This window comes from Toxorhynchites rutilus, chromosome 2 (genome assembly GCF_029784135.1).
Source record: "Toxorhynchites rutilus septentrionalis strain SRP chromosome 2, ASM2978413v1, whole genome shotgun sequence".
Lineage (NCBI taxonomy): Eukaryota > Metazoa > Arthropoda > Insecta > Diptera > Culicidae > Toxorhynchites > Toxorhynchites rutilus.
Genome location: NC_073745.1, coordinates 258,859,537 through 258,885,843, shown reverse-complemented (window position 1 = coordinate 258,885,843; position 26,307 = coordinate 258,859,537). Strand labels below are relative to the sequence as shown.

At 38.0% G+C, this 26,307-nt stretch overlaps 1 protein-coding gene across 2 annotated transcripts in view; it reads left to right on the top strand.

The window, feature by feature from the left end:
* Positions 1-25,231, top strand: part of LOC129770071 (leucine-rich repeat-containing protein 15) — a 166,988-nt gene extending 141,757 nt beyond the window's left edge. For both annotated transcript variants that reach the window (XM_055772689.1, XM_055772688.1), the window contains one exon: positions 13,685-25,231. In XM_055772689.1, coding sequence (XP_055628664.1) covers positions 13,685-13,980 — 296 coding nt within the window. In that variant the 3' untranslated portion in view covers positions 13,981-25,231. The remainder of the gene's footprint in view (positions 1-13,684) is intronic.
* Positions 25,232-26,307: the final 1,076 nt, after the last annotated feature.

Below are 26,307 nucleotides of genomic sequence, written 5' to 3'. Positions count from 1 at the left end.
TGCATACAGAACCATACATTGGTGACTTGAAGCTACTAGGAATACAAATACTTCTCATCATTTTGCGCTATTCTCAAATGAAACGCTTTTGTCTATATTACTCAAAAAAAGTTGCATTACTTTCCCATGCTCGAGAGAAGCGCAGCTGTCACCCTTAGTGGAGGATTTTTTGCTACTGGTAAGTGAAACCTAATCACATACAAAACTCCAGAACGACATTTACTTTCTTGGTGACTAAACAAGCGAAATAAACTCTTTTTGTTAATATCAACAACCTCGAAAACAGTAACAATGCTTCATTATGATCAATATTAGCGCAAATGCAATCCTAGTTGAAGGCAGTTTTGCGACTGGCACGCGAACTTAAATAACTTATAACATTCCAGTAAGACGTTCAAGATGCTTGGTATTCCCCAAATATTTTTTTGGAGCATAACCTTAACGCCTGCTTCGCCGTAACGTCAGTTTAATGTATTGATGCATTCTCAAAGGCACCAAAGAAGCCGTTTACATTTTCGACCGACGCGCCGAAATCACCTATTTTGCTGTTGTTCGATGCGGTGTCACACTCGCGAAGGCTCGGTTCAGTGCGAGCGCTTTTCACTACACCAACATCGCGTGCATCATTAGATGACGTTTGCTCGAAATTTCATTGCCCCTGGCAATGCGTTTGTTTTTTGCAGAGCTAGAGCCTGCCTCCTTCTTTTTCTTGCTCATCACACACTACGCGAAACGTCCAATTTATGACGCGGGAAGAAGAACACACGTTACAAATAACGAATAACGAACAGAAAAAGCAAACGACGATATCCAAGTTGGATTACCACTGGTGGGGTCCAATCTTAGATCGAATCGCAGCGAAAGCAAAGTGAACTGGATTGATCAACAGTCCGATGCCGAATGAAAGTTTGCCTCAGCGAGATCCACTGTTTATACTCAAGGCAAATATTCCCCTTCATTCTTCTACTTTTCCTTTGTTCACGGCGACTTCAAATTCTACGATTTCCCCTTCGTTGGTCGTCGATAAGTTGCTCGTTATTGACAGCTCTGTTCGGGAAAGCACACAAATGGACAGAACAAATGTATGGAAAAATGAAAACGCCTAAAGTTTTCATGATTTTTAACCTGAGTGCTCCCGTGGCCGAGTGGTTAGCGTCATAACTAACATGCCGGGTGTTCGGGTTCGATTCCCCTTCTGGTCGGGGAAATTTTTCGTCAAAGAAATTTCCTCCGACTTGCACTGTGATCACGCGTATTCTAGAGCTTGCCACTCAGAATGCATTCAAGGGGTGTTATTTGGCATAGAAATCTCAACTAAGTACTAATAAAAATGACGCAAGTAATACTACGTTGAGACGGCGATGTTCCTCTAGGAACGTTAGTGCCATTGAAGAAGAAGAAGAACCATTTACAAAACAGGGAATTCCAATATATAGCATATTAAACAAATCTTAGGGAATTTCCGATTCGTTTAGTATGTAAATCGCTAAAATCCGTTCGCGGCAAAAATAGTTATTAACGTTAACTTTATTTCATAAAAACGTGACCTGTTTTCTGATTTGGCACCCTTAATGAAAGACGTAGTTCTACGTAAAAAAAATCACAGGAGGGTTGTGTCAAAGACACGACCGCATAGTTGGCGTAGGATTCCGTTAGACCTGTGGTGGCCAACGAGCGGCCCTCCGGCTTAGTTCATGCGGCCCGCAGCCTTATTTGAAAAATGATGGATTTTTTTCATCTGAGTGATGCAAGAATATAGTTAAAAATTTCTTCAGAAAACTGAATAAAAATAACTTTGTGAGTAATTCTTGTTAACCATGTGTATCCAAGCTGATCATTTCGGTTTTCATTTCCATTTTTTATGGTAATTCAATCTTCTGACAATTGTTCTTGTTAGTTCTCAATGAACTTTTTCGCACTGTTATGCGGTTCTGCTCACGCTCTCATTAATTCATGAGGGTAACTTCTGTAATTGCAGTAATTTAATTTTAAGCTTTTTTAATCGGACATGTTCAATACCATCAGAAGGTTCTTTTTGTCAATGGTCCTCAACGAATCACTTATTAAATTGCATGAAAAGTATTTTTTTCCTGAATAGCATTTTCGTTTCCATTTTCAATTATGGTAAAGAAACATATTTTCAACACACCAAAGCAATATTTCTAGACACCTAACATATTAATTCACTTCTAACCGATACTTGATGAGTTGAATAAGTAAACACATACTTGTAATTACTATTCAAACAAGTGAGAACAAACTATTTTACAAAAAAGCACCACAAATGACCAGAACCGAATCCCATCATGCGACATATCGAACGTCTTGGTTTGTCAAAATTAGCTCATAAGTGAGCATTTCAAGGGTTTTTGGCTACATTAGGATAACCTGAATGGTCTACGGATGACCTACAGATCAATGTTTAAATCGAGTTATGGAAAGACATGACCAGACCTTCAGGTGGATTCAATCAGGTTTCTGTATTATCATCATTTCAATGACCGTAGGTGGAGAAATCATTGATTTTGACGTAGGACTACGTCTTTCATTTCTATACCGGGGTGTAAAATCAAAGTTTCGAAAACGAAAGCGTTACGCCGGAGACCGAGATTTTGAGCGTTAATAGCTCTTAAACAACTGAACGAAATGGTATGATAAACACTTCATTCGAAAGATAAAATGTCTACGCGTCATATACTTGTTACTTTTTCATCCAAAAACTTGTTTCAATAGTCTTAAAATTGCTTTCAAAGCAGGCTATTGAAATCACCAATCGGTATATAAGCGAGCGCCGCTCGTGAACCCACTCAGTTATGATTGAACAGCGATTGGAGCATGTTGTCGTTGTTGTTGTGAAGCTAATTTCGTTTATCATGAAAGCGCTGATGAACGGTGTCACCAAGAGTCTGTTTGTGCACCTAAGGCCAGAAGGGAATCCATCAGGAGGAGAGTGATGCAATGGTTCCGCTTGAAACATCGGAGCAGCCGCCACACACACACACATACACACGCGGAACCCTCGTTGTTATCATCGTTGCTGAAAAATAATCTACCAGTTCCCCTGGGAATTGAAAAATACATTCATGCGAAAGAGTTTATTTTAATGTTTTCTATCCATATAACACTGCAACCAAATACATTTGGTTTTGTGATTTTTCAATCAATCGCAAATCACAGGAAAGCTTCTGAATATTTTTTCCCCATCAGTGGAAAATTTTCGTATCCAATATTGGATGCATAACATGAAAAACGGAAAATGTTTCACATCGCGAAAATCAAGTAATTTTCGAGCGATTATTTGCTTTCTACTCATATAATGCTGCGGATTTTTTTCAATCAAGTGCGATCAACGTAAGACCACGTCTTTCGGCAATTTATTAGAGGTGCAATGAATCTTTAGGAATTCCCGCTCTACGCGCACTGGCAAACGATGTTTACTCAACAATTTCTCAAACGAGAAATGGGTTTTGTGAGAAAGGATTAGCGAACGCAAAAACGACAAACGGGAGAAAAAGATGTTTGGAGGTTGAAGGAAATTGGCAGAAAACATCTTCATTTTCTCTTTCGAATAATGTGATTCATACCGCTTCGTTTTGCAAGAAGAGATTATTAATGCTCAAAGGAGGTATCGAGTCCTCCGAGGAAATTACCCAGCGCAAATTAGAGTCGACTATCGATTGCGGCATTCGTACACAAATATTTTTATCAAAGTGATTTCTTCGATATGGGGAAATATTCACTACACCATGCCATGTATTTCATATTCTTCACTATCAAATCCATATCCATGGCTCCTATCGGTATCGAATTATCATCGACACCACGATTTTCGCTGAATGCTCATTTCAGTTCGGCCTGTAAAAAACTTTTCTGAACTCTAATCCATCAAATTTGGAGCCCTGAAAAGGGCCGTTGATTATATGCTAAACTAATACAGCACGCTCTCCTCGGATACGATGGGTCAGCTGTATGTCCTTGGGCATGATGTGACGCGTTTTGCATGGATAGCATACTAATTGGTGTCTTCGAATAAGCCTCCTGCAGCGTCATAACCGCAGAACTTTGGAAGCGCAAGTCGGTTTTGAAGTCCTGAGCAATTCCACGAACCAAATGCTGCAAAGGTAGCTTGCGGATCAGCAATTCGGTCGACTTCTGATAGCGACGAATTTCACGCAAAGTTCCTGGTCGATAGCGATGTGGCCCACCCTTATTATTTTCGTAGCGTAGAGAGAAACGAATAACATCGAAGTATGTATACAGTAAGCTAATACAATAAAGAGGGTGGGGTTTACATTCGATACTTTTGACGTTTACATTCGATACATTTTATAAAATGACGCTTCCCTTGCTTTCGTTCATTTCTTACTCTACTCTCGCACCGTGAGGACTCGTTTCATCGGGACTAAGCAGACAGCTCGTTAGTCTTTCGGTGGTAAGGCACCACGAAAGCAGCTCGGATAAGCGCACCAGCCGCAGGATAGGTGAAGAAGCCACATCGCTATCGACCGGGAACTTCGCATGAAATTCGTCGCTATCAGAAGTCGACCGAATTGCTGATCAGCAAGCTACCTTTGTAGCATTTGGTTCGTGGAATTGCTCAGGACTTCAAAACCGACTTGCACTTCCAAAGTTCCGCGGTTATGACGCTGCAGGAGGCCTATTCAATATATAATAAAATATAATTTGTGTGCTATCCACGCAAAACGCGTCACATCATGCCCAAGGACATTCAGCTGGCCCGTCGAATCCAAGGAGAGCGTGCTGTATTAGCTTAGCATATAATCAACGGCCCTTTTCAGGGCTCCAAATTTGATGGATTAGAGTTCAGGAAAGTTTTTTGCAGGCCAAACTGAAACGAGAATTTTTGTTTGGATGGCATACAGCATCGAGAAAATTCCAAAATCCGGATTTTTAGCGTTACGTTATTTATGCACGACGCCTGAGGACATCGACAAGACAACATCGTTACTGAACGAGCTGAACGGCGAGGGATCGAGGGATTCATTACCTGGCCTGACCTGACCTGAAATGCAATCAGTTGGTTTTAACTGTGAGGGAGCGCAGAAAAGCCGATGGATCAGAAGAAGAAGAGAAGGTGACCAAGAGAGTATCAGCATCGAATTATGGTTCCTCGGGAAGACATAGAAGCAGCCGCCACACACACACACATACACACGCGCAACTCTTTTCGTTTGCTGGTTATCGAGAAGAAACCTGGAAAGAAATGATCGTTGCTGAAAAATAATCTGCCAGTTCCCCTTGGAATTGAAAATTAAATTCAAGAGAGTTTATTTTAATGTTTTCTATCCATACAATACTGCGACCACATACATTTGGTTTAGTGATTTGTCAGTCAAGTGCAGCTTCTGAAGATTATTCTTCACAACAAGGTTTTTTGTATCCAATGTTGGATGCATAAAACCATGAGCCTCCAACGTAACGCTCTCGTTTTTGAAGTCCCCCAAATATTCATTTTTCCATTCATTCAGAATGGATTTAGATTCAACTTCAAACAAATGATCTCTAAATCAACGATAGTCCTACGTCACCCTTGCGGTTATACCATAGATATAACCCACTTCCTGTTTTTTATACATTTTTGTGCATATAACACTAGAAAATCCTGAAAAACATAGAATGATCAATTTCACCCCGAAGCTACATTTTTCCGTTAAAAATTTTCCATTTTTTTTAAACAAAACTTTCCATAAAGTTTCGTAACCAGTACTTATTTTAAAAATAATTGGGTATAAATCTAACTAAAGCAATCGGAAATATTCACATTTTTCTGAAAACAATGATCAATTTGCCCCTGGTTTACGGTACTTACGTATTAACACCACCGGAGTGCATTTTTTATTATGTATTTATTTTTTCGTAATAAAACTTAGGTCCCCATCTAACGAGAATTAGGCACCGAGGCGGCCCCAAGACGCACAGATGACGCAATCCGAGTCGACCGCAGACCTGCCGCCTGAAGCGGCGACCTCTCGCCAGAAAACCTGTGTTTCACCGATTGCCCGATTATTTTGAAACATAGGAGAAAGTGCTTTAGAAAATCCTTCAGTTAGCGTGCGTCGGAGGGTATGTATCATTCTTGCTCGGGCCGGCGGCCGACTCGGATTGCGTCACCTCAGTACCTTACCCTCGTTAGATGGGGATTTCGCCCTCATTACATTGACCTCACAATAATTTACATCACAAGCCATCTGAAGCATTTGAACTTGGGCTTGCAAGGTAAATCGGTTCACAACTCAACCGAATAAAAAAAATGACAGCAAATTCATGTTGTTCGAAAAACAAATGGAAAATTGATTTTTGCCCATTTTTTGACACTGATAATTTACAAAGTATCGTCAGTAGGTTATCATTACAATAAATCAAATGAATGGTCGCAGTAGTTCAAGGCTCCTACCGACGGAGATCGTCAGCTTGTAAATACGTTGACGCACCTCAGGCGATGAAGGCTGATTTTTCTCACAGACTTGGGAATTTCAAAACACAAGAAAGATTTCTCGAAACTTTTTCTATTCCATTCAGTTCCTTGATGAACATGCCCCTTAGAAAATACAGATGTAACTCATTAAAATGCAGTGTGATTCAGAACTGCGTAACAAATTTGATACCCATGTTCTTTTGGATTTCTTTTCTAATTTTTTTTTCAAAAGCGTGATTTCCAGAACTAAAAAAAATCTCTTGTTATTGCTTTTTATCTGGATCCATTTGTTTTTCATTATAAAACAAGTGAAATCGATTTGAGCAGTAGCGTCCAATAAACTGGCTCAAAAAAGTTGTCTAGGTAAAATCGAAACGGCGTTGGGGTATATTGTATTATACTGTATTTCAACATTTTCTATATTGATATAAATTAATGAATATTGTAATTTTTTTTTAATGACCGAAAGAACACTCAATTTACCCGTGATCATATTATAAAACAGAATAGTTTCTAACTTAAATGCTGTAGTGAGGCATACAAAAAACGGTGAAATCTATATTTTATATTTCACACTATATTATAAACAACAGTGGGAAAAAAAATCATTGCGGCCCGCGGCTATGATGAAAAACCTTGATGCGGCCCGCGTCATGCCTATACCTGGCCACCACTGCGTTAGACTATATATTGATTTTGGATATGTTTGAAGAATTACATCGTTTAACTCTTTTATAATGATTTGGAGGCTCTGAATAAGGCCGTTTTGTTTGGTTGTTGGATATTGTTTGTTCACTCCACCAGTGTTTACCGAGTAATTATTACCGAAAGAAGGTAAACAGTCGATGGATGGTGCGTATCAGATAAAATATACCGAAGTAGAACGAGACATAATGAAAACCGCCCTCTGTGATCCTAGACGAGATGCCTTCTGTGTTATGTATGGATAAATTAAAGAAAAATAAACTCACCAATGTAATATAAGATAATTACCAATATCGAACCCAATTCTCAATTTTTCTGTTCAGTAAAAACATGTTACTTTAATGTAGAGAAAACATATTTGAAATGAAATAGGTAATTTTTTTATAATTTTTACTTTCTGAGTGTTTATTCAACCCCATGCGTATTTTAATTGGACTAACAACAACTAATACTATATGTAGAGCATATTGAAAATCACATTTTCGAATATTTTTTCACTTTTCCAATTTTTTGACGTAGAACTACGTCTTTCATTAAGGGTGCCAAATCAGAAAACAGGTCAAGTTTTTATGAAATAAAGTTAACGTTACTATTAACTATTTTTGCCGCGAAAGGATTTTGGCGATTTGCATACTAAACGAATCGGAAATTCCGTAAGATTTGTTTAATATGCTATACATTAGAATCCCCTGGTTTGTAAATGGTGAAAAATCATGAAAACTTTTAGCGTTTTCATTTTCCCATACATTTGTTCTGTACATTTGTGTGCTTTCCCGAACAGAGCATTCAGTAATGAGCAACTTATCGACGACCAACGGAGGGGAAGTCGTAGGATTTCAAGTCTTCGTGAACAAAGAAAAAGTAGAAGAATGAAGGGGAATTTTTGCTTAGAGTATAAACAGTGGATCTCGCTGAGGCAATCTTTAGAGGCGAATGAACTGCAAAGTTTAAAGCCTCTTAAAAAGAAGAAAGAAGAAGAAGGCAAACTTTCAGTCGGCATCGGACTGTTGATCAATCCAGTTCACTTTGCTTTTGCTGCGCTTCGATCTAAGATTGGACCCCACCAGTGGTAATCCAACTTGGATATCGTCGTGTGGTTTTTTCAGTTCGTTTTTGGCGTTATTCGTATCGTGTGTTTTTCTTTCCGCGTCATAAATTGGACACTTCGCGTAGTGTGTGATGAGCAAGAAGAAGAGGAAGGCAGGCTCGAGCCCTGCAAAAAACGAACGCATTGCCAGGGGCAATAAAATTTCGAGGTAAGCGTCATCTAATGATGCACGCTGTGTTTGTGCAGTGAAAAGCGCTCGCACTTAACCGAGCCTTCGCGAGTGTGACACCGCATCGAACAACAGCGAAGTAGGTGATTTCGGCGCGTCGGTCGAACATGTAAACGCCGTTACCCAGGCAGCAACCAAATCAAGCTCTACCCGCTGGTGGTGAAGGCGGTCGCTCTTGACAAACTCATCAGCGAATTCACATCGAAGGGTGTTACAGCAGGGTACAAGCTGTGTGGCATAATTCAGTCTTTTTCCAAACAGTTAACATTGTTTGTTTTCCATCATCATAAGGGCTTCGTTGGTGCCTTTGAGGATGCATCAATGCATTAAACTGACGTTATGGCGAAGCAGACGTTAAGATTGTGCGCCAAAGCGTTATAGAATGATATCCGAAGATATAAACAAGCGACTTATATAAAATAACAGCGTAGTTCTACGTCAACAACGCGGTCGTATTTTGGACACAACCTCCTGTAATTTTTTCGGCGTATAAACTTTCCTTGGGTGAAAATGAAAACAACAAAATAGACAGCATAAACCAAACGACTCGTTCTCGAGCGGGAATACACCTTGGTTTTTATTTATGAAAATTGAAATAAATCGTTTCATATATCGTTTAATATCGTTTCAAATCATTTTTAACACAACTGCTACCATATACGATTTTACACTTACACTTGTGCTAAATTTTTCACAATACACCGTCGGTCAATGATATGAAATTAAACGAACCAACGAACATTAAAGTTCCAAATTTTAATTTTATTTTTATTAAAAGCATCCCCTACTTTTATGTATTTGCAATGATGATGATGATGTTGATTTAAGAGGCTTTAAACTTTTCAGTTCATTCGTATCTAATATGCAATGCCGATTTCCTCCAGACAGCTTGGGTTTGATGTCTCCGTTAGGGAACACATCTCGGCAGGAACAAAAGTTCCCCCTACTTTCATGTGTTTGCAATGCCGATTTCCCCACAGGCAGCTTGGTTTTGGTGTTTCTGTTAGGGAACACATTTCGGTAGATACAAAAAGTTCTCCCTACTTTCATATATTTACAATGCCGATTTCCTCCAGGCAACTTGGTTTTTATAGCTCTGTTAGGGAGCCGCCGCATGTGTCGTCAATTTCGACCAATCAAAGTGGGTATTTCCGTTAGGATAGGGGTTGAGATTTTTCAATTGTTCGATAGTTAGTTTCATGACATATATTATTTCCTTTAATATAAAAAATTGTTATGGAGTACTGAAATCGATTGACACAAAAATTTCATCAATCCATCATGAAATGACTGAGCAATAAGCGTTTGAAATTGGACAATTTTCACGATGTACTCGATTTTCGATTTTCAATTTGTACCCCAATATGTTCCCGAAAGACGTAATCCTACGTCAAACGTATTTGTTAGAAAAACTTTTTTGCACGAGTTGCAATGTATGGAAGAGTTGTAGGGCACATATTTATCTACCATTTATCTATCACTAGCTGACCCGGCAAACTGCGTCCCGCCCAAAATTTGTTTTGACGTGGGACTACGTCTAACCGGAGTATATGGGGGTAAAATGAAAACCTAAACACAGAACATGTAGGAAAAAATGAAAGATTCCGAATGCTTATAACTCGAACATTTCTTACTGGATCGGAAAGATGTTTGCATCAATTGATAGGGAATATTTCTACGCTTCTATCGCAATGAATAAAATGTTATTTTTCATTACATAAACAATTGAATAATTTTAAAATGTTAAGCGTTATCTAAACGCCCTAACTGCCTCATTTTGATTGGCCTGATCTACGGTTTCCCTAACACAGCCATCAAAACCAAGCAGCCTTGGGAAAATCGGCATTGCAAATACATGAAAGTATGGGGACTTTTGTTCTCACCGTAATGTGTTCCCTAACACAGACTTCAAAACCAAGCAGCGTTGGAGAGATCGGCATTAGAAATACATGGGAATCGGGAGTATTTTTGTTCCGACTGAAATGTGTTTCCCTAACACAGACTTCAAATCTAAGGAGCGTGGGGAAATTGGCCTTCCAAATACATGTAAGTCGGGGGCTTTTTTGTTCCGACTGAAATTTGTTTTCCTAACACAGACTTCAAATCCATGGAACGTGGGGAAATCGGCATTGTAAATACATCGAAGTCGGGAGTATTTTTGTTCCGACTGAAATGTGTTTCCCCAACACAGACTTTAGAACCAAGACACCTGAACCAAGAAATTGGTATTGCAAATTCATGCAAGTCGGGGGCATTTTTGTTCCGACTGAAATGTGAAATCGGCTCAGCAAATAAATGCAAACTGCGAGTACTTTTGTACTCGCTTACCTTTGTGCAAACTAGAATATGTTTCCTCTAAACAGTCTTCCGGGGGTACGTTTTTTTTGCACTCCGAAAAGTGTTATCGTAACACGGATTACAAAAGGGGGACGAACACCACTCTTTGGCTCGGTTATTCAAGATTGCGTTAAAGGATATGCCTTCATATCTTCTGCTCACTGAATTCCTACGCATACCATTTGATGATCAGGCAAGATGTTGATAACCAATTGCTGCGATGACGCCTATTGATTAAACAATATGCGTTCGACGTACATGTCAAAATCGAAACTAAGTGCCTGAAGTTCATCAAATCAAGCATCAAACTTGTAACGAAGAACATAATCTATCACAATGCATCTTTTTACTCACAAAGCAAATATATTGAATTCAATTGAATTCGGGAATTGTTTCATTCAATCAAAAGTTTAATCAATACAAACAAATGATTGTTACGCTAAGATAGTCCCACGTCAACCTTGCGGTTATATCATAGATATAACCCACCCATCTTTTTTTGTTATCAATACCTTCAAACATTCACGTTTTCTTACTATGAGCAAGTTCATGGGTCCAATCGCAGAACTGTTCATTGATTGATCTTCTAATCGACCTCGTTGAATTAACCTTTTACTATGAAAATCCCAGTTTTTCTAACAAAACTCATTATAATATCAGATTATCATTATAATATCATTATAATATCAAATTATTTTCAGACACAATTCTCGTTCAAGATTTTTCAACCACTTGCAAATAACATATTTCTCCGTTACATGGAATAAATGTTTTATACAGAAAATATGATAGAATAAAGACAGCCCTAAATCGGACAATTCCTTCCTCGAATTCTGCTCTTATCAACACATTCGGCGATACTTTTTTATTGGTATAGATAGAAGAAGATATAGGAGTGCGTTTCATCACAATTCGCTAGCGCAAACATCAAATGGAATGTCACAATGTTATTGTTGAACATATGGGAGTTTAATTTCCCGAATCTTCCCTTTTTCCTTCAGAGTTTTCCGAAAATTTTCAATTGTCATGTTTGGTTTGAATATTTTTGGTTGAAATATGCGTAATATTTTTATGGGACCCCCTCTCCATTCCAGAAGAGGGAGGGGTGTCATACCATCATAGAAACATTTCTCATACCCAAAAACCCTCACATCCCAAATTGTAATTGATTAGTTCTCGAGTTATGCAGAAATTTGTGTTTCGTTTGTATGGCAGTCCCCATTCGAGAGGGGGGAAGAGTGTATTCACCACAGAAACGTTTCGTGCCCCGTGAAACCTTCACATGCCAAATTTGGCTCCATTTCCTTGATTAGTTTTCGAGTTATGCAGAAATTTGCGTTTCATTTGTATGACAGGCAACCCTTAGAGAGCGGAAGGAGTGTCTAACCACCATAGAAATATTTTTTGCATCCTGAAACCTCCACATGCCAAATTTGGTTTCATTTGCATGATTAATTCTCGAGTAATGCAGAAATTTGTTTTTCATTTGTATGGCAGACCCCCCCCCCCCTTAGAGAGGTGAGTGGAGAGTCTAACCACCATAGAATCATTTGTTGCACCCTAAAACCTTTATTTGCCAAATTTCGTTTCGTTTGCTTGATTAATTCCCGAGTAATGTAGAAATTTGTGTTTCATTTGTATGGCAGCCCCCTCTTAGAGAGGAGGGAGGGGTCTATCACGAAAACCTTCCCCGGCCCCAAAAACTACTACATACTAATTTTCATGTTGATCGGTTCAGTAGTTTCCGAGTCTATAAGAATCAGACAGACAGAAATCCATTTATATATATATATATATATATATATATATATATATATATATATATATATATATATATATATATATATATATATATATATATATATATATATATATATATGTATATATATATATTAGCTGACCAGGCAAACGTTGTTCTGCGAAATAAATTATTTCTAGTGAATATTTTGGGTGTTGAATAAAACACACTAATGTATTGTAAGTGTGTTTGAATATTTTAACCATCTTTAAAATAAATCAAATGTGACCGATAAAAAAACGAATTAAATGATTTGAACGAAAGGTAATAGGATGTTTCTTGGTGTATTTCATTAACGTACACATGTTTGATCTCTTAAAAGTTAAACGTCAACTGAAAAAAGTAAAATAAGTTTGCCGCTTGGTCTCGTTCATAAACTGGAAAACGGAGCTGATTAGTCGGCCTGTTTGGAATCGCTTTATTTTATCGTTGTCATTCTATCGAGGAGTATTCACATCGGTAATCTAAGTTTGAAACACAGCCATATTGCTTCCTTTATTCATGGATGTTTTTATTACTCTTCACCGATTTGTAGAACTCAATATTCATATATGCATATGAGTGATCGGATTTTACAATTCGATCGAAATCGACTTTTACACTCTTAAATTCGTTCGCCTTTTCGCGAAACAATGGTCAAAATAAGTCATCCGTATTTGTGATTCAATTTACTCTCTATCTGATCGGCATGATTCCGGAAATAATTCTAAATTGTTGAAATTTGAATGAAAATTATTATTCGATTTCGTTTGGATGTTAAATTTGTTTTGAATGTGTTTGAATGCTAAATTTGGCGAGCTTATTCCACCCGAAAAACCATTACTATTTTTGCTTCATAGAAATGGAACATGGAGACCAATGTTGTTCACGTCGAATTGCGTGGCAAGGTTGTCACATTTGCTCAACTCGATTGGACTTGAGCTTGAACAGAATGCAAAATTGCGGAGATGAACTCTTTTGCTTCTAGACTTGTGGAACAGACGAGAACTGGGTTCAATGAATATTGAGGTGTCCTCCAACAACTGCTACACCGTACCTTGAAAGAGCGTGAATTCTAAAATGTTAAGACAACTACTGAATACGACTCTTGCTAACAAAGTTTTCGTCTCTTGGGTTCCCTCTTCCCAACAGATAATCCCTTGATTTGCTCGTGCGAGCTGGTTTGGTTCCCGAATCTGCTGAGAGACTTAAAGAATCGCGACGACGAGATGACCCAGAAGAAGCGCCCCATGTGCACGATGCCTAACGAACTCCGGGAGTACTACGTCCAGAATATGCCCCTGGAGCGGATGCATTGCGTCGGCAAGAAGTTCCAGACGTCATCGCTCAGCGGCAACGGTGCCGGCGAGTTGACGGTGCGCAACCTCGTGATGCTAGCCGGCGTAAGCGTAGGCTTCTGTCAGGCTCACTGGTATCATCGCCATTGAATCGAGAACTGATGACGACGACGACGAGTTCGAGACGAGCAGCAGGTAAGGAGTTGTGGGTGCGATTCAGCTTAACACATGAGAGTATGGGAAAGAATGTGAAAAGCCTCTTAAAAACGAAGAAAGAAGAAGAAGAATGTGAGGAAACGCAAGGGTGAAGAAGAGGGTTTGGATGATGGGGATAAGAGATAGAAAAATACAAATGTTGCTTTATTTTTCCACGCTTTTTGTTGGACCCATTATTTTGTTTCGTGTTGCTGTCGGGCTAATTTAAAGTTCGTGGTGGTAATAAGGTGAGGAGAGAGTCACTTTCTGAAAAAAAAAATTGAGAACACGGTTTGAATGTTCAAAATAAAAGAAAAACATTAAGTAAATACAGCCAGGAAAGGAGAAGTCTCACTTGCGACTGAGAACTCCACGATTGATACGAAAGAAATAAACTACAATTAACACTACCCGAGTGGCAAAATGAAGCATCACATTACCAAAGAGTCTTTCAACAAAGTAAAATGCGCTGAAAATGCGTTTCAGAGTTCCCTTCGTTCTTATCTATGTTGTGCTTTACCGCTAGCAAATGAGCAAATTTTACACTTAGTTCAAATGATAATCTTAGGTCTAGGCGACAAGATGAGATACATCTATGCGCTCGCAAATGTGCACTGGATTACTTTCGCTTGCCATATTAATAAAGGTATAATAATCAACTATATGCTATGAAAGTTGACGGCAAAAAATGCTAGTTCATAAAGCTCATAAAGATCAGTGTAACCAAAGAATTCAATAGCATTATTTAGTTCCACGAGAGGAAGCAAATCTTTGGACGAATCACGTACGAATTTCGACAGGAAAAGCAGTGTGGACTTTCATCTATGTGTCAGGGATGAGGGTCTTAGCTGCTTGCAGCTGGGAATTCCACCTTTTTTTTGCATTGCAATTACCGTGTATAAATGTTACTGAAAAAAAAACCTCGTGTGATTTATCTATTTTAAAGAAATATCTAATTGAAAAAATTAACAAAAAAAAAAGTTTAAGAAAAATTACTAATACAAATATGCATATGCATAGTCGTAAATTAAAGAGGTCATGTTACCTTCGACGTATTACACATATCTACATATATATTTATATACATTTGGAAATGAAGTAAATCTGTGAAATCGTACATATCCGTATACACGTGTCCCCCGAGGATCCACTATTTACCATTTCGAGCAAACAAACATATCACTTTACCCTCGATTGGAGAGAACAGTAACAAAACATAATCAGTGTTGAGACATATCAAATTGAAATGTGAGAGCAAATGAGCTTATTTTTCTTGGTTATGTCATCAGAAAAAGAAAGTATATTAACACATATCACATACCTTTAGTACAGTAAGGACGTTTCTCATAAGATATTGGATAGATCGTTTATTCATATACTCCACAAATGGAGAGAAGGAGAAATATAAAAAAAAACATGCAAAGAATAACAATCAAGACCCAACAACATTTTGATATAAATTTACATCCAAAACATAGCATTTCGATTGAACGGAGAGTTGGCAACCGAGCCAATGCAGCGAGAACTCACTTCTGCTCGGCGGAGCAGAGCACGAGGGAAGGGAATTCTGGCAGGTCGTCTAAATTTGAGCGACACCGGAAGTTTGTTTATTTGCGATCCACATTCGGGTCACGCTCGCCAACAAGGTTTTTTTCTGTTGGTCTGTGTCAATTTCGTGTATTACGCCATTCAGTTGGAAAATTTCATCGTTATCACCATCCCCCGATTTAAACTTGTGATGAAAATGTGTCCGGGCTGAAAAAATGTAGACATACTTCCAACTCGGTGGGGGCTTGAAGGAGTGTGTCCTTCGAGCCATCCATGTTGGAGGCTTGAAATGGGTCACCGTGAGAGAGTGCGAAGAAGACCTCGATTAAGACTAGTCCTTCCGGGTATTTTTTTTTGTGTTGCTTCACCTAACCGTACACATTGGGAAATGGGGCGACATCTTCATCCTGAGTGAATGGGCTGGTTCCAAGGCGGCAATGATGATGTGGTAAACTGTTTTGCGAGAAGATTGATGATGGTGTGTGATAGAAACAAATTGTAGATTTCCAAGGAAGTGATTTGAATAATGGTGGAACCGAGACATTATACTATGTGCTTCGATGCTCCATTAGCTGCATTCGTTGGGCGCAATCTGGGTGAGCTCGGGATGATTAAATATATCTGGTACGGGATAAGGCTTTTTGTTATACTTCGATGGCGTAATGCTGACGTGACGTACTCGGTAATTGAAAGCAGACATAATTAATTGATTTTGAAACAAACAATATTATCTTCAACAAATAGTGATGAATCAATCAATCAAAAGATTCGAAGATATATGTGCAGTATAGTGAGGGTAAAACTATTATAAAGGTTATTATCAAAGTAATACTGTAGAAAAAGTTTACATATTTTTGATTTTTTTTCCTTAGTTTATATGAGATTGTGTACTATCGCGGTATAAAAACGTCTCGGTTACTACGGAGGAATTTTCGGCATTAATTAAACCGCGCATGTCGATGGTCAGATATCAACTCTACATTCTTTGTTTACCAACTAGCTAATGGAGAAGGCTTCGGACTTCGGATCCGAAGATTGCAGGTTCGTGTCCTGTCACGGTCGCCATGTCGCGATATAAAAACTTCTCGGCTACTACGGAGGAATTTTCGGCATTAATTAATCCGCGCATGTCGATGGGCAGAAATCAACTCTATATTCTTTGTTCACCAACTAGCTTATATAATAACCTAAATTAGTCTTAACCCAAACTCAAGCCATCGACCGTGTTTGAAAATAAGTGTTGATCCATGCGGAAGCCGCATCGCTGCTTGTACGCAAAGCTTACACGCGGCGAGAGACAGAAAGTAAACGAGGAAAAGTGTCGGATAGCAATAATATTTTATGACCCAGTGAGGAATGAATACGAAGCAATAAATTTGGTTCTGGGTCGCTTGAATGCAATGTCTTTAACTTCTCTTTCTAGGAAGTATCGTTTTTGGGGTTACTGGAAATAATGCATGATGAAGATGCATAGGGATGCTACAGTACTTTCCGCACATAGTTGCTTTAAATCTAATTTATTGCCCAATAAAGTTGTACAAAATTGAAAGAAATTGATAGTAAGTGGCAGCTAATAGACTAAGCTATCTTTTGATGCCAAAACCTTACCATATGGTTTGGCGGCTTCAAACTAGGGCCATAATTTGGGTCCCAAGCTCGTTAGTATAATCTCTACCAGATAAGAAGACACGAAACCGGTTTTTAAATTTTCAAATTTGTATGAAAATTTTCACATCATTTTATTTAATTACTTGAAACACGTATTTCCGACTTTCATTCAACCATATGGCTATACAATTCCAACATTGTTGCTGATTTTTTTCTTTATAAGGTAAATGATTTTGGTTTGTCCAGTCGAAAATATGATCATGGTTTGTCCACTTTTTTGAATGCTCTAATTCAGCGCTCCGGTGTCAAATCAGGTATTCGAATGTTTCATAACATATAAATAAAATGGTCTTTTTCAAGATTTACAGTAGTTTTACAGTATATTTTTACGGAATCACATGTTTTGAAGCATTATAAAAAACACCATCTATTGGTGTCAATGCGCCCCTCATTCGAGCTAACTTTTAATCGATCACCAGATGATTATTCGGCACGTATTCAGACCTTTTCTGGAATATAACATTTACAAATATTGTAAACATCGTGCTTGCACAACATTTGTATCAGATTTGCATAGCTAAACCATTGAATTAACGCATTTTGATGAACTTAATTCTGATCATGAGTTGTCCAATTCAATAATGTTGTTTTGTCCGTATGATTTCTATGGCAACCGCTTGGCGCGCTGCAGTTTGTTTATTGTGTCCTTCGCGCATAGCAGAAATAAAGTTTCTCTATGTTGAGCGTGTTGAGGAGAACACTTTTAAAATGCCCAAGAAAGTTTAATATTCTGAAGAAAACCTAAATTATGAATGGATCAATATGATGACAGTAAACTCAAGCAATGATAAATGCAACATTTACTTGGGAACTCGAATGTTTTCATTCAAAAATGGTGCTTTCTAAAACCGGACAAACCATGATCATTTTTTGAAGAAACCATGATCAGAGGTGGTCAAACCATGATCATAATTCCGCGTTGAGGAAAATTGTTAAAAAAACATAAAAATTTGAATAATTTCAACGCCTCATGATAGTATTAGCAACTAGAGACTTGGGGCTTTTCAACAAACCCAAACTCTAACTATCGATTATATGTGATTTCCATGAAGAAAAATCGATTTGCATTTACTAGTTGCGTAAAAACACCCCAAATCGAACAAACCAAATCATTTACCCTAATATAAAGTTGTCTTCATAAACAATTTTCGTATGAGACTTTTCCACCACCTGCAAACAAAAATGTTCTCAATTTAAATACAATACTAATTTGAAATAGAAAAGCTAATTTTCATTGATTATTTTTATTTTGAAAACGTTCATTCCGACTGAAAATCAGCTATTCTTTGACGCTTCCATAAACTAGTAAACGAAGCTCAACGCCGTCAACGCGGATCGCTGTTTTGAAGAAAACAAATACTTTTGACGTTTGAGATGTTGGCACCAAAAACATGGTGGGTGCCGTACAGCTGTTCGAAGCTCTCTAGTCTTGCGTATAATGAAAGGATGATTCTCCGTTTATTTTTTTTTTTGTGCAAATCATCTTGTCATATGGGAGATTTTTGTGATAACAGCTTCCATTCCAAAATCCAGTAAATCCATCTTTATTTCGTGATAGAATGAACATTCAGAATTAAGGGCATCAATATCAAATATTAAAAATCACAATTATAATACATAATCATCATCAAACATAGTTTTCGTTTGTTATTTTTGCACATTTTTCGAAAAAAAACGTTTCACTTTATTGCATAGAATCCACGAAGAAAATCTATTATCATTTTCACTTTCCAAAGGGCGCAACACGAAGTCAGAGTCGTGAACACGAATCTACAGCGAGTTTTTGTTTATATCTCTGTTCTTTGACATTTCTCACGCTCAGTTCGATTCTTCATCGGCCAAATTATACGGCGATTCGACTGAGGCTTGAGCAGTGCGGTCAGAATAGGTTTTTTTTAAATTACCAATTGATGTATCGATAATATTTTCTCAGTATAATGAGAGTATTTTTTATTTTTAGCTAGGCAAAATCGAGCTAAATGGCTGTCCTTCAAATATGTTATGAACTGTTTCGGAGCAGCAAACATCTCTGCACTACTTTCATTTTGTCATTTGGTTCATCAATAGCCGAGGCACGAGGTACATTCGGAAATGCTTATCCTACAATGATCAATCATATCTATTAATATTCCTCGAAGTGCAGACGATTCTCTTTGTTCTATATCACCATTGAAAGAATGGGAAATTTAGCGAAATTTCACTTAAATTGATATTCGTGCAGTACTGGCTACAATTGAAACTAAAACTGAACTATAGAGTATTAGTTTCAGGCATTTAATACGTTTTCGAATGCTGTCCACAATTTTCTGTGAATATTGAGTCCATTTCTAAAAAGTTGTCATTAAGAACATAGAGAACATGGACAACCGAAACGCCTGGACGCCTGAATGGTACGTAACAAGATGAGGTCACACACGTAGGTATTTTCTGTTTTCGTAGGTGCAGCTACTGTTCCGTCATGTGGGATTGAAATGAGTGGCCACCTCGTAAGAGGGACACTCACTCACTAATTCATTTACTCGCAGTCTGTCCGAAAGAATTTCAGTGCGGGTCCCTGAATTGATGCCGAAAAATCGCTGACTCCTCATGAAACATGCAGTCTGCGTTCCGGTTTCTCTTATTTCTCGGCTGTTCGAGGCATTTAACCTGTAAATTTATGCCAATTACTTTTTATAAATTATGTTTATGGTGCATAACACTAATTTGGTATTTGCTGAATCAAACAATATTCTTTTCAAATTCGCGAACTTCCATCAGCCCACGATTTGAAAAAGAGCAAAGAAAAAAAAAGTTCGCTCTCACTAGTCAGATTGAGTTCACATTCTCGCGAGTTTCGAGTGTGACGAAACATGATTCACTGTGCTTGCCCCCAACCACAAAACGATTACATATAGGGGTAGTGGGGGTAATGTGGTCACGTGGGGTAAAATGGTCACCTGCTTGTTTGGTAGTATAACTATTGACTATTGACACCGTATTGATAGTCATCTTATGTTTGAAGAATTCCATGTCATTTGAGTCACCATGTAGAACAGTGGAGCTGTCAAATGTCAAAATATAAATAAAAAAAAAAGGTTCTCTCGGTGGCCATTCGACCGTAGTTTTGGGGTTTCGAATTTGAGGAATTTCTAGTGGAATTTAAGCTAAATCCGCCCAAAGGAAACTATTTGACCTGATATTTTCGACAAATCAACAGTTTGGATGACTGTACACATATTTTACGGTAGGCGAACAGATATTTTGTTCAATTTCAGTGATTATTTCGCATATTTCGCACTTCGTTGTTTGGGGGGCAAAGTGGTCAGTGGGGGATTACTGCTGACAATGTTCTGTTTTCGAAAGCTGATATACCTTATCACCTTCTGCTCCTGAAGGGGTCCCTTTTGTGGTTTTGACCCAGGAAAAATATGCCACCCCAACCAAAACCAAGCATTTCATTTTGAAAAACGTTATGTGTTTCCTAATACGTTTTTGTACGTATTAGAAAATTTAAATTACGATTGTAGGTGAACAGGCCTAGCTCATTTCATACATGTACCTACTATTTCAATAATGATTTAAACAAATTTGGTCAAGTAAACACGCATAAATCTATCTCTTCTAGTGTGACATGTGCGAGTGATCACTTTGCCCACCACAGGTGACCACTTTAGCTTCTCACTAAAAAAATGTTAGATTTTTGAACCTTTTTTTTAATAATGAAAAATGTACTATTTTCAATTTTCATAATAAAAACCTCTTACTTTCTTGAACTACAATAAGTTGAGCTACAATATTCTTCGAAGAACGGGAATTTTAGTGGTATGTGGACACAGGATATGGGCATGTTCCTTAGGTTATTCAACTGTTTCAAGTATTTCGTATGATTGAAGAAGTTTGGCTATAGGGGTCCGAGGTATCACTTAATTCTGGAAAAGGGGTCTCTTGTCCAAAATAGTTTGAGTACCCCTGATTTAGATGAAGATTCTCCAATTTTTTTTTGCTTCTTTCGCATGGTATAACAGATGCAATCTCAACCGCACAATAGAAAGATACACTTTACCTGTGAACATGAATTGTTGACAAAGGCTTGAGTCCCATTAGAAGGGTAGTTTGGATTCCTGCTTCAGACACAGGTTCCTAGCGTCATTTTTGCTGTTGGAGTCTCGTTTATGTTAGTCTGTGTAATGATAAGCTCTACATTATTGCTATCAGAAAGCTATCAGGTATTGCGTTACCAAGAGAGCAATCCGAAGCTTCCAAACGAATATTATAAAAATACTTTGTATTGGGTTTTTGGGATAGAATATCATCTTCATAGTCTGATTGGTCTGTTTCGTAATATTCTTCGCCTGAATTGAGAGCGGATGTTCTTTTTTTTTTAAATAGTGGTGATGGTCCCATCTTATTCCGCTACAAAGGTTTGAGCAGGACGAGTTATCTTATCGATAATAATTGAGTTACTGTATTTCTTTATTACATCATACTAACCAGTGAGTACATTAAATTGAAAAGAAAACGGACTGGTTATCCCGCAGACATAGATTACTAATCGAAAGAACAATTTATGTCTTTATCCCTAGACCGATCGGGAATTGTACCCAATGCCTCAGTATTAGCCATGAATTTACAAAGAAAATCTCGCTTTATCAGATCTTCGGCCACGGCCTGCAATTCCGATCGTTTCCAAGTTCTAGTAGCTGAGCAAACCCAAGCCTAATTCTAGCTGATACTTCAGGCCCTTTACTTTACATATCCCAAGGCATGTCAAGAAAATTTCCAACCCGAAAAAATCCTTGACCGATCAGGAATTGAACCCAATACCTATGTCAGCATTAACCTTGAATTTACAAAGGGATTCCCGCTTCACTGGAAACCCGACAACGGTCTGTTAATCGTTTCCGAGACCAGACAGCTGAGCAAACCTAAGCCTAATTCCAGCCGATACTTCAGGCCCTACATTCAACCTGGGGTATAAACGTGTCAACCTGAATCTGCAATGAGATCTGCCACAACACAGAAAAGTCTTGATATAATTATCAGTTAAGAAGATGGATTTACAAGTACTCCGATTGAGCTATCCCCAGCTTACCTCAGGTTTCCACATTAAACCCATTTGAATACTTTCATTGAAAAAAATCATTGTTTTTGCACATGTTCTATCTCAAGTTGTCTATGTTTGCTGTTGTTTAAGTTGAAGTCTACAGATAAAGGAAAATAAAATAACCATCATCATTATAGTCTAAAGATAAGAAAATACAAATATCCGTTAAAACTTCGTCATCTTACATACTAACATTAATTATATGCAGGGTCAAAAATCTAAATCATGCTTCAAAAACTCTTTACAAATACTACGGAATATTCGAAGGCCTGTTGCTGTCTTTGCTTCATTTGGTAATGTGTTATACAGGCGATATCCTTTATAAAAAAAGTGAGTTTTGGGTACATGACATTCGAAAGTTCATGGTTCTGAGGTCACTTGCTTGTCTTGTGTTATATCGGTGCATATCTCTTCCATACGTTATCGTGTTTTGTAAATAGTTCGGTGTTATACCGCTAATCATCTTATATATGAACGTAAGAACGTAATTCCTTAATAAATGAACACCATATGTAAGCGATATCTCTGGGGAACTTCGAAACACTCATCGGAAGACCTTAAGAAGATGACCGTCCTGAGTAGAATCGTTCAAACTGTCACTTGCCGTCAGTGTATCGACCAGAAAAACAATCTGGTGGATACATTCCGATCAGTTTATGGATCTCATCCTCAAATTCATGGGGGTTATTAGGTTATTATCATTAAAATATTATAGTTGTCACTACCGTGTAGTCCAAGAATATATTGGTGGCTACATTTGGACGAATATTGGAGCCGATTTCAAGGATGAATCTGCAAGCTGCCCTGAATAAAATGTTTCCATCAAAGAAGGAACTCACTAATTTGATGGGGTTTTTTTTTGCGAATTAAAACCAAATATGCTCTTGGTGCTTATAGATCGCGACATTTTTACAAATTCAGCGGCCTTAAAATGAGGAATGCTGTCAACCATAATCAGAGCCCAATAAGTACCCGAAAAACTAAAACAATACAGGGGGAATAGCGAAAAGAATATACAATAATGTAGTTGCCAATGCCTTATAAAAGATTAACCAGACTCGAAAGTAAAATGATATTGGAATAGTTTAGAATACGTTTGAGTTAATTCAGTATTAGAGTATGACAAAAATGTATTTTTTTCAAAGCTTCGAGACGTAAATAATTATGTGTTGCGTCATTAAAATTGAACCCGGAATACGTTTTTCTTCTTTCCAATGAAATGTACAAAATTCAATTTAGCAAAAACATCGCGCGTGGCATTATATCGTTTTCCGCACTTTCAAGCGCCTACAGCTACGCTATTTGCACAACAGCGACTAAATGTTTTTCCGCCCACGCTTCGGCTCAGTTTGGCTCAGTACACTCCGACGAATTTTAGTACATCTCCAGATCCGCTGCGATTTTAATGCTTGTGTTCCATTAAAAATGCAATAGCTACGGGGGGATGAGGGAGCGTAAATTGAATTACGCGGCCATAACCTTCGGGGCATCATTCTCCGGAATCGGAAAGGCCGCAATCCATCGCCAAATGAATTACTGGGAAGGAACGCCGATTGCCGGCTGACTGGCGGCTGGCTGGCGTTGAGCCGGTGAGGTGATACAATCTAGGGACTATAATGGATTTTCCGTTTGTCAGGTAAAAATGAAAAGAATTTATTTCTCGGAAACACAACATCTTGAATGAAAGATTAATGATTCCGATGGCCGTCGGGTTCGAAAGAGTTGCGGAATTGGAGTAGGTGTGTGCTGTGGGGGTAGAAGTGGAGTTCTCGCATTCGAAAGCAACGATGTTCATTTATTGGCTCAATTCATATCCTTGTCTTTAGTGCTATAAACTGGCGGAAGAGAATGAAACAGTTATTAATTAATATTTAAAACTATCAACTGTCAGATTGGAACTGACAATCTGAAGTTCTACCAGCCAGAGAGAGCGGGAAAATAACATAACTGTTCCTTGCACGAGCCTAGATATGGAGTGTCGGCCAATAAAGTAACACCGTTCCGAAACATGGTTTCTCTTTCCTTATGCCAAACAATGCTACCGTTCGGGAGCATGAGATACATATAAATCTTTTCGGAAAGCCCTTTGAAGCAAGTTTCTCGGAAGGGAATTCCGAGCTGACGATGATTAAAGCATGTTATATTGTAGCCAGGTGGTGGAGAAACGTAAATCCGTTTGTGAATGGTTCGTATCCTGCAAGGATGCACATGACAGGCGCTTTCCAGGAAATCCTTTCCCAGTGGTGATTGAGTCGAAACTCACTTATAAAGCATACATATCAAATGGATTTTATCCAACAAAATCGCATCAATGTGTGACACTTGTCACGTAAAATTATAAAATAATCAATATTGTTAGCACGTAAGAAAACTCATTGTGTATACTTGCAATCAATTTATCATATCGAGAGGAGAGAGATCCTTCACTGTTTCTCAAAAGAAAGAAAAAACAAGTATAAAAACACAAATCTTGATGTAAACCAAATCAACCCGAAACCAGGTCCACGATACATATCCAATGAATACTATCAGCTCGCTGTTCAACCAGAGAGGAACCACACTTCTTCTTCAGCAACAATTTGCCTTCACTGTTTTCATACAAATTTTACCAGCACATCGGTGTAACAGCAGACGTCAAACATTTGATCTAGTTATTCTCTGCGTTCGATTAGCCAATTTTCATGCTTAGAGTGATTACCCATAAACATATATTTACGCTATATATTTAGAGATTAAGCAATGCATTCAAAGTGTAAAAACAAAAAAAAAGAAGAGAAAAAAACCAAAGCTATTTATGAGAGATTAAGTGTTATCTTAACATTTAAAAACAACAGATGAATTATCTATGTAATCGAAGACTATTCATACGTTTATATACACATTGAACAAATGATCAAATACCAAAAAGACAGATTAAGCTCTATTCACTCTGCTCGTCCTTAATACAGTTGGCTGCAAAAGGGTGAGCACGACTCACCCGTCCATGTCACGCAGTCTACGTGTTTTTGATTTATTCTCAGAAGAAAAAAACAAAAATCAAAAAAAAACATCGTTTCACAAAGTTCAAGTCCTAATGCTAAACCACCCGCGATTGAGATCTAATGATAACATAAGCAAACACTTGATGTCGTTGTCAACTCTCGGTGTATTTAAATCCAATCACCCAAAAGCCAAATAAAAGTATGATAAGCATCAAACCAAAAAGTCGGAGGAGAGCTCCTTCGAAACTGTCCTTAGCGAGAAGCATTTTGTAACTTTAATATGGAGCACAGTCGAACACAATTTCAGATTTTTTCCACCAGTAAAATCGTTTCTCAGAGTTGTTACAAATACAAAAAAAAAATAATAAAACAAAATGTTCTTACCCGGATTCTACGAAACATGAAACACATTACACAAAACAGTAGTGGGAAGCGAGCGGGAGGGAGGAAATGTTCCACCTCGCTCGACGAGCGAAACTTTAAAATGGACAGCAAGCAGGAACAATCGAAACACTAACGCTAAAGGATAGAGCGTCAAAACGTGGATAGCGAAGCTTAGTGGAAATAGTGTAGTGTAGCAAACTGACGGAACAAAAAAAAACACTCACCCACGCAGCAGCAACTACGGCAAACAAGCAGTAGTTGGAAAATGAAGTTATATTTGTATTTTTTGAGGAGAAGCACGCGGGGGAATGCAGAAAGAGAGAGAAGCTTTTGTGTATTTTGTGCTGGTGAGCAGATGCAGCTATTCAGACTCGAAGCATGGTCGGAATCGATAATCAATTAACACCTTCAATTAGCGCAGAAAGGAAAACAAATCAATAGTAAAAAAACAGAAGTAGAGATCACTAGAAACAAAGAAGAAGAAAAAATGATACTAAGAGAAACGGGTTGTAATGTTAAAAGAGATGGAAAATAAAAAATCAAAGTGGAGGAATCACCGAAAAAGAATTGAATAAAAATCAAAGAAAGGTATATGTAATATAAAAGAACGTTGTTTTT